Genomic DNA, 14,957 nt, shown 5'->3' on the forward strand with positions numbered 1-14,957 from the left:
TTGACAAACTTTTTTTTTCGACTGCGGCGTAAAACATTACATATAGTGGCAGCTGACGGTGAAACAAACAATTTTTTTTTCTCAGAATCACAAACAAAATATGTTTTTCTCCAAAAACTGGAAACAAACTTTTTTTTCCAAAAAAAAACCCATAGCCCCCCCCCCCCCCCCCCCCAGGAAAATCAAATGGTTGCTGCCTAATTAACCAATGAATGCTTAGTATAAAATATGCTGAGAAACAATTTTAAGCTTCGGGATTTTAACAACTTACCAATTATAACTTTACATGTCATTTCAAATCAAGTTAGATATATCCTTAGACACGGACACTTACTATTTGATACTCTATGTTACAGAAGACTGCAATAGTATTAAAAACAGAAGCCTTAAGTCTCTACTTACAGATATGAGATGATTACTTTAGACATTTATTTAATATTGTGAACTGTTCCTAGAGGTCCCCACCAAATGTGTTTTCATTTCTATGCAAGTGTTTTGTGTCAGTTTTACGTTTTCAAAAGTTAACCCTAACCTTAACCCTTACCCTTCAATCATCATTACACTTGAACTAGAAGCAGAATCTGTTTATATAATCAGTTCTAGGAATTTTTAGAACAATAAGCAAATTGCAAGAACTTTGTATGGCTTTTTCCTTGTAAATTTTTCTAAATAAGTTTTAAAGTAATTACTTTATTGATTTAATTTAAATTATTGTTTTTTTCTTTTCTTAATAAGTTCCGATGGAGACGGTTTTAAGGCATTTTTTTTTGTCTCAATATTTCCTTATCTTTATAGTTGTATTGATAAAATCTGCAGTTTTCTACAAAAAATGTGCGTGATTTTATAGTTAGACTACACCATGTACACTAAACATGCTAAATACACTTAACTTTTTAAGATAGATAATAGTAATTTAATAATCAAATACACATACGGTTGTTATCGGGTATTCAGTGGGATTTAAAATAATTTGGAATGTTGCCAGTTTAAATCGTTCACGTAATAGAATATTTAAAAATAGATAAAATGGAAGAAGATATTGGATTAAATTAATGTTCAAAGATAGGTATATATTGCTTCAATTTATAAGAAAAATGTATAATTTTGTTGGTCAAACAGTCACTATTCATGTGTCATCGTTGGCAGTTTTATGAATTCTGATTTTTGCCCTGATATTTAAATCTGAAATTTTACTTTCGTTTTATATTGAGATTTAATAAGTAAAACACGTTGAATGATATAAACATGATAAACATGATAAGTTTTCGACACACCAGAATGAGCAGTTACTTTTATTTCATATTTTCTTTTACAAAAAAGAAAAATAAATATTATTATTGATAAGGAAATACTTAATCCAACGACAAATAACTAATATAGACCGTTTTTTATAAAGTTTATTATACTATATCGTACTACATCTGTTTAAAATTGAGAATGGAAATGGGAATGTGTCAAAGAGACAACGACCCGATCACAGAACATTTATATTGTACTTTCTCTGATGACTTAATTGTATTTAGTTTTATAAGTATATAGTAATTAGCTATCTGAGTGGATGGTCCTGCTTCTTTCTTGGGTGACATATTTTTACAAACAACTATTTCGTAATATTTTTTCTCACGATCATCAAATCAAAGCACGCTAAAATGTTCGCTCAAAGTATGGAAATTTCTTTTATTGTTACAAATCAAATCAATCAATCAAATAAAATAATTTTATTGGTGTAAATTCCAATATAGGAATGATACCAGCTGACATTTACAAATTACAAATACAAAAAAACAAAAACAAACAAAAAAAAACAAATATACAAAGACATAATTATATTTATTACATGTATATTTAAAAACGAAATTATGAAAATCTTATAAGATCACAAAAGGGACACTTTTATCCTACTTTCTAAATACGTTAAATGAAATACAAGAAATAAATAATGTTCCTTGTTTATACAAACACCTAAGAACATAAAATCCTATTTGAATGTAGATGTATACCACGATTTGTTCATCATTTTTGTCGAGCCTGCGACTTTTGTCGCAGAAAGCACGACATGGGGATAGTGATCCGGCGGCGGCGTTAGCTAACTTCTTAAAAGCTTTATATTTTAGGAGGTGGAAGACCTTGATGCTTCATACTTTGTATATAATAGATGCCTCATGTTACGAAGTTTCCGTCAGTACCATGTCCAATTTCTTTGACCTCATTTGCATGGATCAGTGACTACTTGAAAAAAAAATTAAGATTTTTTTGTAATGTTAAATTCTCTGTTATTATAAGTAATAGGCTAACTATATTTGGTATATGCGTACCTTACAAGGTCCTCATGCCTGTCAGACAGTTTTCACTTGACCTCGACCTCATTTCATGTATCAGTGAACAAGGTTAAGTTTTGGTGGTCAAGTCCATATCTCGGATACTTTAAGCAATAGGTCTTGTATATTCAGTGTATGGAAGCACTGTAAGGTGTACATGTCCAACTGGCAGGTGTCATCTGACCTTGACCTCATTTTCATGGTTCAGTGGTTATAGTTAAGTTTTTGTGTTTTGGTCTGTTTTCTTATACTGTATGCAATAGGTCTACTATATTTGGTGTATGGAATGATTGTAAGGTGGACATGTCTAGCTGGCAATTGTCATCTTACCGTGACCTCATTTTCATGGTTCAGTGGTCAAAGTTAAGTTTTTGAGTTTTTGGTCTTTTTTTCTAATACTATGTGCAATAGGTCAACTATATTTGGTGTATGGCAATATTTTATGATCTATATGTCAATCGCGCAGGTTTCTTTGACCTTGGTCTCATTTTCACGGTTCATTGCTCAGTGTTAAGTTTTTGTGTTTTGGTCTGTTTTTCTTAAACTACTTTTATAAGCAATAGGTCAACTATATTTGTTGTATGATAGAATTGTTAGCTGTACATGTCTGTCAGGCATGGTTCATCTGACCTTGACCTCATTTTCATGGTTCATTGGTCAATGTTTACTTTTCTTGGTTAATGTTAAGTTTATGTGACAGTTGTAATACTAGTAAAGCTTTATATTTAGGACTATCAACATAATATCAATGATTAGTAAAGAAGGCGAGACAATTCAGCGTGTGCACTCTTGTGAACCTTTAAAATAACATAGAAAAAATAGCTTAATCATTGACAATATGACTTTTGACTTTAGCTAGCATTCAATTCACTATATATTCACTACTAGATGTTATTACTACCCTGTCGGGATATTTCAAGGGTTGCGGTCAAGCTTTGTTGCTAGCCTATCAAGGGATTTCAGCGGTCGAGCTTGATCACTGGCCAATCAAAGGATCTGGCTTATCAAGGGATCTCAGCGGTCAAGCTTGGTCACTGGCCTAATAAGGAATCTCTGCAGTCAAGCTTGGTCACTGGCCTATCAAGGGATCTTGGCGGTTGAGCTTGATCACTACCCTATCAAGGGATCTCAGCGGTCAAGCTTGGTCACTAACCTATCAAGGGATTTTAGTGGTCAAGCGTAATTACTAGCCTATCAAGTGATCTCAGCGGTCACGCTTGGTCACTGGCCTATCAAGGGATCTCAGCGGTCAAGCGTGGTCACTAGCTTATCAAGGAATCTTTGCGGTCAAGCTTGGTCACTGGCCTATCAAGAGATTTCAGCAGTCAAGCTTTATCACTTGGTAATCAAGTGATCTCAGCGGTCAAGCTTGATCACTGGCATATTAAGGGATCTTTGCGGTCAAGCTTGGTCAATGGCCTATCAAGGGATTCCAGCGGTCAAGCTTGATTACTGGCCTATCAATGAATCTATTTTATTAAGTGATCTCAGTGGTCAAGCTTGGTCATTAGCCAATCAAGGGATTTCAGTGGTCAAGCGTAATTACTAGCCTATCAAGTGATCTCAGCGGTCAAGCGTGGTCACTGGCCTAACAAGTGATATAAGCGGTCAAGCTTGGTCACTGGCCTATCAAGGGATCTCTGCGGTCAAGCTTTGTCACTGGCCTATCAATGGATTTCAGCGGTCAAGCTTGATCACTGGCATATAAAGTGATCTTTGCGGTCAAGCTTGATCACTGGCCTATCAAGGGATCTTTGCGGTCAAGCTTGGTCACTGCCTATCAGGGGATTTCAGCGGCCAAGCCTGATCACTGGTCTATCAAGGGATCTGGCTTATCAAGGGATCTCAGCGGTCAAGCTTGATCACTGGCCTAGCAAGGGATCTCTGCGGTCGAGCTTGATCACTATATATAAAAAATTCGTAAGGGTTCCGCGGAACCCAGTGTCTCGCCTACTTTTGCTGTAAATTGCAGGCTAAACAAACATGAGGAAAAAAATCAATAAAAATATTCCTCTTGATACTATCTTATGATTGTAAGAAGCTTCTGTCCAAGTTTGGTAAAAATCCAGCATAGTTTATGAATCTGATAAATGTTTTGAAAACTGCAGACTGTATGTAATGTTAACTGGAAGAAAATCTAAGTCCATTTAAAAGTAAAATACAGAAAAATGGAGTTATCTTGTTACAAAATTTACTTCTGGATACTATCTTATGATCATAAATAAGCTTCTGTCCAAGTTTGGTACAAACCCAGGATAGTTTAAGAAAGTTATAAAAAAATTTAAAACTTTAACCACAGAGTGAATGTAATGTTTCCCCGCAGAAAACTAAGTCCATTTAAAAGTAAAATACGGAAAAAATGGATTTATCTTTTTACAAAATTTACTTCTGGATACTATCTTATGATCATACACAAGCTTCTGTCCAAGTTTGGTACAAACCCAGGATAGTTTTAGTAAGTTATTAAAATTCTAAAAACTTTAACCACAGAGTGAATGTTATGTTTCCCCGCAGAAAAAACAAAGTCCATTTATAAGTAAAATATGGAAAAAATGGAATTTCATTTTTACAAAATTTACTTCTGGATACTATCTTATGATCATAAACAAGCTTCCGTCCAAGTTTGGTACAAACCCAGGATAGTTTAAGAAAGTTATTAAAATTCTAAAAACTTTAACCACAGAGTGAATGTTATGTTTCCCACAGAAAAAACTAAGTCCATTAATAAGTAAAATACGGAAAAAATGGAATTTTATTTTTACAAAATTTACTTCTGGATACTATCTTATGATCATAAACAAGCTTCTGTCCAAGTTTGGTAGAAATCCAGTGTAGTTTAAGAAAGTTATTAAAATTTCAAAAACTTTAACCACCGAGTGAATATTTGTGGACGCCGCCGACGACGGAATGTAGGATCGCTTAGTCTCGCTTTTTCGACTAAAGTCGAAGGCTCGACAAAAAGAAGATGTGGTATGATTGCCATGCAATGAGATAACTATCCACACACTAGCCTATCAAGGGATCCCAGCGCTCAAGCGTGGTCACTGGCCTATCAAGATATCTCATCGGTCAAGCGTGGTCACTGGCCTATTAAAACATAAAAGTGAAACAAAGTTTTAATTTACTTGTAGATAAACCATTGTCATGGACACATCTAACTATCTCATGGTAGCTGCTCTGGATTTTGGAACAACTTACAGCGGCTATGCCTTTTCGATGAGACATGAATTTAAGGAAGATCCATTGAAAATTCACGCCAACCCTGTTTGGAATTCAGGCTGTCGTCAGTTTATGTCAATAAAGACCCCGACATGTCTGCTTCTTGATAAAAACAAGGAGTTTGTATCTTTTGGTTACGATGCAGAGAATCAGTATGCAGAAGCTCTACTTGATGGCGAAAAAGATGATTTTTACTTTTTCCATCGTTTTAAAATGAATCTTCACAACAACAAGGTATATTCACTTTTTTCTCTCTCTCGTTAACCAATTTTTAAAGATTTGTTTAATTTGTTGAATCTGCTACGAAATTCGGGGGAGCGAAACAAAGCGACCATACAGTCTATCGTTTGTGTTGTCGTCAGCGTAGTCAACTTTCAGGTTAAGTCTACGTTTCAATGCTATTTGAGACACAAAGTAGTTTGTCGATCATAATATTTTATAAACCTTTGACCGGAGACTATTCATAACGAATAGACTGTATTCAAAGCATTTTTTTGTCTCATAATTTACTGATAAAGGGACTTTTGTTTGCAGTGATCATTCATATAGAGTCTAAAATTAAAACTACTCAAAGATCAATAATTTTGTTAAGTCTGGGAATTTTAAAAGAAAAAAAAAGAAAATGATTCTTCGTGATCACTAGAAATAATGCATGATACCAAATTAAAAAACAACAACATTGAACTATTTGAATAAATATGATCTGATGACACCGCCTATTAACTAAAATGGCCGCCATGGCTTAAAATAGATATGGGGGTAAAATGCATTTTCAGACACATCAGACAGCGCGTTGTTTGGTTTCTGCCCCTGAATAAATAATTTAAGAAAATTTTGCAGTTTTGGTTACATGCATTATTTTGAGGATTATAATAAATAGAAGCAAACTGTAAGCAGTAAAATTGTTCAGCAAACTAAGATCTACAAATAAATCAAAGGGGGGACGAAAAATACCAGAGGGACAGTCAAACTCATAAATCGAAAACAAACTGACAACGCCTGGCTAAAAATGAAAGAAGACAAAAAGACAAACAATTATAAAACACATGACACAAGATAGAAAACTAACGAATAAGCAACACGAACCCCATCAAAAACTAGGGGTGATCTCAGGTGCTCCGGAATGATAAGCAGATCCTGCTCCACATGTGGCACCCTTCGAGTTGCTTATGTTATAACAAATCCGGTAAATAGTCTTACCAACATGATCAAAATTGGCAAGTGATCCCGTAAGGATTTAATGCCCTTTAAAGTAAATTTTCGTAATTTTTTTGGTTATTTTTGAAAAATATCCTGTCCTCTGAAACTCGTTATTTAGCGTTGTCCCTGATTTGGTAATTTTAAGGAAATTTTGCAGTCATTATCTTAAATATTATAATAGATAGAGATAAACTGTTATTAACAGATGCTCAGCAATGCAAGCTTTGCAAATAAATCAGCATAGTAATCAAAATTGTCAATAAGCCCCTTCAGGAGTTATTGCCCTTTTAAGTCAATTTTACACATTTTTTCGTAACTGTTTGTAATTTTTTACAAAAAGTCTTCTACACGTAATATATTGGTCCAATTGGAACTAAACTAAGTCACAATTTTCAATAGGTTATTTTGATTGAAAAATGTATCTGATAACCCGTTCATCCAACCAACATGGCCACCATGGCTAAAAATAGAACATACTATGAAAGTCTATTGGAAATTGTAAAAAAAATAAAAAAATGGTCACAACTTAAAAACTCATTTAGAGAATGTTAAGAGGTCTTTAGTTACTATTGTTAGAATACAATGGGATGCCCTTTTTTGAATTAGCTACTGGGCCGAATTAAATCAAGCTTTGCCTCAATCAATATTAAGGTATCTAACACTATTTATTATGGTTTTAACATCATTTGACATGATTTCCAAAACCACAGTAGGTATAGGTGAGCTATTAAAAGACTGTTAAATTTCCGTATTGCGCTGATAAATAAACTTAGTTTTTTTTGCAGTTGAAATTAAGATACAGTCCGAGGTTAAGGTTTTTCAGACATCAATAATTTTTGTCAAATCTTTATGGAAAGTTTCGGACTAGTTGCTTCTTTAAATCGCGTTTTATATTTTGACCTAGTAACGATCTTCAACCGGTAATAAAATTTTAACAGTTTTCAAACCTAAGCCTTAACCACATACAATTTCACAAACCAAATGATCTGATTGGAACTATTTCCTTTCCTACTCTTCAGAATATAACTGGTGACATGATTTTGGAAGATGTGACAGGAAAAATTCTTCCTGCTTTTGATATATTCAAGTTATCTATCGAAGCCTTAGTTAGCCATCTTACACAGACCTTGCAGAAACGTGGAACTGGTGTAAAAAATGACGAAGTGCGATGGGTTTTGACAGTTCCAGCAATATGGACAGATACAGCTAAACAATTCATGAGAACAAGTGCCGAGGAGGTGAGTTTTAGACAATAACGGTCAGCTCAGATGGGTTTCTAATTAGGGTGGTCAATTTCACGACCAACATGAGTATATATATATATATATATAATTAGCATGGTACCGTACTAAATATGTAATACTTGCCACTGAACGTTTACAGCAGCATTTAATCCATTCTTATAAGCTATAGCAGTATAAAGCTCTAGTGTAAATTTACATCATAAATAATGGCTTGATATAATACATTATAATACATTTTTGTACTGTAAAGAAACACACAACATCTTTGGTAGAGACCAAGTGATTTAGTTTTAATATGAAGGCAGACTTTAATGTTTTACTTTGCCGGATATGCATTGGATCTTTTTTTTATTATTCTGAAGTAAATTTATATCAAACTTATTTTACTCGACATAATATCAACTATATTCTCAGGCAATGTGTTTGCAAAATATTTTCAAATTAATCTTCATCTGTTTTTATATCATTTTGTTTTTACCTACTTCATCAAATACTTAATGTACTCGCATTGTAATTCGAATTAGAATTGACGTTAGGACGTAAAATGTTTCGAACGCGAATTAAACTAATTCGAATTAGTTAATGCGAATCGAATTCGAATTACGTGTGAACTCAGCATTAATGTTATTTATGTTTGAAGGCGGGAATACCAGCTGATAGTTTGATTCTTGCACTGGAACCCGAGACAGCATCTATCTATTGCCAGTATTTACCGGTTGAAAAGCTTCATGCTGAACAGACGTTTGCAATGACAAAGCAAGGAACAGAATATATGGTTGTTGATCTTGGAGGTAAGTTAAACGTATCTCTCAAGCAGAGAAAATATGTTATGTTATATACAATAAGTAGAATGAGATGTGGTTTGGTTCCTAATGAGACAACAATCTTACAGACTCAACAGAAAAAGGATTTAAGCAGTGTAGGGTCATATACCGTGAGCATTCAGCTAATTTATATATCATTGTCATTTTGCTTAGTTTCTTTTGTTACCTATTCTTACATCGAACTCGGCCTCCATTCAAACTGAGTTTTACTGTGCGTATTGTTGCGTGTTTAATTTTTCATCATTGGCTAGAGGTAAAGGTAGAAGGATTTGAGTCAAAAATCTCACTATACATGTTTAACCCCGCCGTATATTTGCGCCTGTCCCAAGTCAGGAGTCTCTGGCCTTTGTTAGCTTTTAGTTCATTTATATGTTTTGGAGTTCAGTATGACGTCCCGTGATTTTCACTGAAGTACTACACTTTTTTGTTTAGGGGTTAACTGAACCCGCCTCCAGGTGCGGGATTTTCACGATGTGTTAAAACCTATTGTTGGCCTTCGGCTGATGTCTGCACTTGTTTTGTCGGCTTGTTATCTTTCTGACACAATCCCCATTTCAATTTTCAATTTCATGCAACAGTCAATTAGGGCTGCACTTCCTCCCTACATGTAACAATGTCGTGCTCTCAGTCGGATGGCGAGAAAACTATATATAATATAATATTGGTTTTAATTTTTTGGATTTTGATTTTTCTGACATATGTTGTCTTTAGAATTAAATAAATTTCATCTTTTTTCTCTTTTAAAAAAAGATATCTATGAAACATTAGATTATGTTCGCTTAAAAAATAATTAGGTCTGGGGACACAGTTATGGTCCTTTGATTTTCGTTGTCTGCAGATTGAGCCCCTTTTGTGTGGACAGTGTATAACTTTATTCATACCTCTTTTACGTTTATTTCTTTTTATTTTAATCATAGAGTAGTAAGAAGAGAGTGGGAGGGGTGAAGTAACATGTAAACAAAACATTTTGGACATGTCTTTTTAGGTAAAGTTGTTGTGATTTAGCCAAATTGAAAAAAGTCAACAATTTTTATGTCAGAAGCTTTCTATCTGAATTATAGACCACCTAAACTTAAGCCGATAGAATTTTCAAAATTTTTAAATAATTTGTCCCAACAGTGGTACATTACGCTATAATCTTTTTTTTTGATAGAGCATGTGCGATTTTTTTTATTTGGGTTTTGTGTCTATATACGAAATGCACTACGAAATGACTGTTTTCGGGTCTTATTTTGAAAGTCGAAGGAACAACTAAAATTTGATCTAAATGGATGCGTAACTTTTAACAAAAAATTGATATAATGAGCCCACATGTATTGCCTACATGGTCAAAAGAGGAGGTGACGTGCGAAATGGGTTTCCATGTAGTTTCCGCAAATTGTCATTATTTAATGCAATTCAATTCCGTATAGAAGATATATTTATTGATATATCATATGCACAAGATTAGAATGTTTCCAAGGTTTAACGATCACTATAACGGTAAACATGCATATATTTATAATTATAACCTTGAAGCAAAGTCAATGAGAGTAGTTGCCTTTTAAAATATTTTTTCATGGAGTATTCCCGGTGACTTTTAAAGGATATTACTAGGCACCATCAAACTCTTTCATTTTCTTTTGATTATTAGGTGGTACGGCAGACATAACAGTCCACCGTAAAGCTGCGAACGGTCAACTAATAGAAAAACATCGCGCCACAGGAAATGATTGCGGAGGGACATCTGTAGATAAAAAATTCTTCAAAATGTTTGACGAAATTGTTGGTGATCAAATGATGAGGTCATTAAAAGAGGAAGATCCGCTTGCATACATGGACATTGAGAGAGAATTCGAAGCTATAAAGAGAACAGTTGTAACTGACAAAAAAGGGAAAGTGAATATGACGATCCCCGTTGTCGCTCTTAATAAAAAATGTCAATTATTCCACAAGAAAGATTTCGAAGAGTTAGTGAAAATGTCTAAATATGCAAACGAGATTAAACTTCTTGGTGATAAAATGCGAGTAAACGCCGATACAATGAGAAGTGTATTCAGGCCATCCATTGACAAAATTTTATCATTGTTAAGAGAAGTCCTCAGTAATAGACAAACGAAAGGAGTTTCACATTTTCTGATGGTCGGTGGTTTCTCAGAATGTCAACTTATTCACGATGCAGTTCAACAAGAATTTCCAGAAAGTCGTATTATAATTCCCGAAGACGCTGGAATGTCTGTATTGAAGGGAGCCGTGTTGTTTGGACACAGACCGGACTACATAAAATCAAGAGTCATGCGATACAGCTATGGTATCAAAACAAACCTACCTTTTGACGATAGAAAGTTTGATAAGAAGCATTTGGTTGTCATGGACGGCCAGCATAGATGCGATGACATTTTTTCTATGATCGTCTCTAAAGACGAAAGTGTCGATGCTGGCACGACTATCAAAAGATCATATTTTACACCTTATAAACACCAAGACAAAATGGACTTTGTGATGTACACTTCGGAAGATTGTAATCCTGCATACGTTGACGACGAAAGCTGTTGTCTACTAGGTGAAGCCACGATAAGATTTTCTGACACGTGCGAGGAGCGACGTTGGGTGGATGTTGAGTACGTATTCGGGAATACAGAAATCGGAATCACAGCCGTAGACAGAAATTCAGGAAAATACATCTCTGCTAAATACAATTTAATCGAACATAAACAACGCAAGTAAAGTGTTGATGTTTTTGATAAAAAATAACATATATATATATGAAATACTCAAATCTATGGTGGGTTCCAAATCTATGGCAGATTCCTAATCTATGGCAAATGTGACATCATGCCATCCCAAATCTATGGCAGATTTTTTACAATCCTAATCTATGGCAAGTTTTGTAATTTCCTAATCTTTGGCGGGTTTTTATTGTGTCCAAGTCTATGGAAAATAAATTGCAAATGGAAAATAATGCAGTACACATAAGACCATTAACTTGCATTATTTAGACAAGTGAATTATGTACCACAACGGAAGCATGTCTATAAACATTTGTGAAATAAACAGTAAATACTGGTCAACAAAAAAAAGGTAAATGATGAAATCATAACATAAATACAGACTTCGTGATTGAAATGATGTGCCTCGTAAAAATTTTCTAATCTGTGCATTTATTTTACCAACTAGTAATTAACGTTAAGTCCCTTAAAAACAAGAAGGTGGATTTTTAATAAATAAAAATGGTTGATAAATAGAAATGAACAGTTCATCGTTATGGCATCTTTTTTTATATTTTTTATCTTATGACGATCTAAATAAAATTGGTATCCGTTAATTTCATGTTTCACTTTATAAGCTTTGCCAACCGTAGACAGTAAGATGTTTACTATAATAACTCCTTTTCTGAAATATCCGTTACTGAAAAAAGCGATGTCCTTGTTCATCGCGGACTTCGACCGGTACAGCACATTGTGTCCCTTTTCTGGCTTATGGGTCACATCTTTATGTAAACAATCGTCAAATTATTGTCATCTAGAATGGTGTTCAAATCTATGGATTCCTTCATTGTTTGCGGCGGCGACGATGTAATATGGCGTTATTGAAATGTGACGTTATATATTAGATCTGCCATAGATTTGGTGAAAACAAAAAATCTGCCATAGATTTGAGTTGTTTGGCGTTTGTAACGTCACATTTGCCATAGATTAGGAATCCGCCATAGATTTGGAACCCGCCATATATTTGAGTCCTACACATATATATATAAGAATTTGTTATACAAGTCTGGAATTATTTAGAGGGAGGGTATAGACAAGAATCATATAGATTGGTAAAAAACATTTAAAGAAAATAAAGAATACAAACATATATGATCCTCATCAAACCATTAAGACTAAATCGAGTCGATTTATATTAGTAGTTTTAAAATAGGTTAAACATTCATTTTGTTTTAATTGTATATAATCATACTTCTCTATCTCAAGTCATACATACTACAAACAGGTAAATAAGTCCAACAAGTATGTAGTCTCATGATATTTCCGTTTTGTTTTTTAAAAACATTCATTGTCATTGTTTCCTCTTTTTCATCTTAATTGTTAGAAAATTTACGAAAGGTGCTCAGAAATGTTTCTATGAATTTTTTTTGTGCTAAAGGGCCAAGTGAGCTTTTCGCATCACTTGGCGTCCGTCGTCCGTAATCTTTTACAAAAATCTTCTCCTCTGAAACTACTGGGCCAAATTTAACCAAACTTGACCACAATCATCATTGGGGTATCTAGTTTAAAAATGTGTTTGATGACCCGGTGATTCAACCAATATGGCACCATGGCTAAAAATTTGGGTAAAATATAGATTTTGGCTGATATCTCTGTAACCAAAGCATTTAAAGCAAATCTGGCATGGGGGTAAAATTGTTTATCAGGTCTACATCGATCTGCCCTGAAATTTTTAGATGAATCATACAACCCGTTGTTGGGTTTGCTGCCCCTGAATTGGTAATTTTAAGGAGATTTTGCCGTTATTGGTTATTATCTTGAATATTATAGAGAATAGATAGAGATGCACTGTAAACAGTAATAATGTTAAGCAAAGTAAGATCTTCAAATAAGTCAACATGACCATAATGGTCAGTTGACCCCTTAAGGAGTTATTGCCCTTTATAGTCAATATTTAACATTTTTATACGCCCGTCAAAATTTTGACGGGACGTATTATGGTATACAAATGTCCGGTGTCCGTCCGTCCGTCTGTCCGTCTGTCCGGCGTAAACATGTCGCACCGTAACTTGAGAACGACTTATCCAAATTTCATGAAACTTAATATAGTTGTTTCTTATGATGGTCAAATGATCTGTATACTTTTTGGTGAAAATAAGATTAAAACTTTTTGAGTTACGGCACTTTGTAACTAAAACAGGGGTGTGTTTTTTTTCACATGTCGCACCGTATCTCAATCAAAGAGCTGAAAGCTCTGAGGAAAAATGACGCCACTGTCTCTTATATTGGGATAGTTTTTATGCAAGTCTTGATTTTCACATACCTTAATTAGTTTAACAATGCAACATGTCTCGTAAGCATATAATTGATATTTGTATATGTGTGTGTGTGAAGTGAAGGTGACAACTGGCTGTGTTTTTTTTTTAAGACAAATGAATAGGTCAAGTCTACCTGAATTGTACAAATAAATACCGTAGAAAGGCTTGTATATTTCTCACTGGTACATAGTCTGAATCCGTGTCCGTTCGCGCCCATTCACGTTTGCGCCCACTCATGTTCGCCCCCTTTCACTTTCACACCCTACATGTTCGCACCCAATCTTAATTGGTTTTGTGTTTAATAACTCTGTAAGCAAGTGTTTTCTTATAAGTATAATTGTTGTCATTGTCTCAAAAATAAAGTGTTGAATAAATCTTAATCATGTTTTGGATAGGGTATTGTTAAAAATAATAATAATCCTTTCTAAATAAAGTGGTATTTTGTCAACGTTTTATTTTGTGTTGAATAACTCTTAATCATGTTTTGGTTAGTGTATTGCTATAACTTTGTTTCATTGACTTGTTTCAAAATGAAGTGAGATTCTGACTATGTTTTTTTCTGTGTGTTGAATAAATTTTATCATGTTTTGGTTATAATAGTGGATTGCTATATTTTAGTTCCTATATTTTATTGCTTTGTTGTTTCAGATCAAAGGGACCAAGCTGTTAAAAACAATTATCTTTTGTGTTTTTCCTTTAAAATCTTCAATGTTTTACTCATACCAAGCTATAAATACATTCAGTATTTACACCAAAGCAATTTAAAACAACAATCATGATTTTCCAATTATTCAACTTGAATTTGAATTAAAATTGGGCGCGAATGAGTAGAGTGCGAACGGACCTTGGGTGCGAACGTGCGAGCTGCGAACATGTAGGGTGCGAAAGTGTATTGGGCGCGAACAGACCTGATACCACAGTCTGAACCCCCTTCTCCCACAAAATATTAAGTAAATAATCTTTTTGTTACTGTTATCAAAGGTCTAATGAAACTCAGGTAATTTCAAACATTTGTCAAAGAATTCTAGTCAAACCGGTATCTGGTTAAATTGGCACCTGGACAAATCAGCACCTGGTTAAATCGACACCTGATATAGTCAATTCGTCACCCATGTTAAATATATATTTTTAACAGTATTTTAAGCAA

At 34.2% G+C, this 14,957-nt stretch overlaps 1 protein-coding gene across 1 annotated transcript; it reads left to right on the forward strand.

Annotated features, from left to right (window-relative positions):
* Nucleotides 1-980: 980 nt before the first annotated feature.
* LOC139502541 (heat shock 70 kDa protein 12A-like) lies at nt 981-12,642 on the forward strand. The gene is made up of 5 exons (XM_071292035.1): nt 981-1,066; nt 5,450-5,771; nt 7,757-7,975; nt 8,622-8,772; nt 10,439-12,642. The coding sequence occupies exons 2-5, from the start codon at nt 5,463-5,465 to the stop codon at nt 11,509-11,511; spliced, it is 1,752 nt and encodes a 583-aa protein (XP_071148136.1). The 5' UTR covers nt 981-1,066; nt 5,450-5,462; the 3' UTR covers nt 11,512-12,642.
* Nucleotides 12,643-14,957: the final 2,315 nt, after the last annotated feature.

This window comes from Mytilus edulis, chromosome 14, assembly GCF_963676685.1.
Source record: "Mytilus edulis chromosome 14, xbMytEdul2.2, whole genome shotgun sequence".
In the NCBI taxonomy this organism is placed as follows: Eukaryota; Metazoa; Mollusca; class Bivalvia; order Mytilida; family Mytilidae; genus Mytilus; species Mytilus edulis.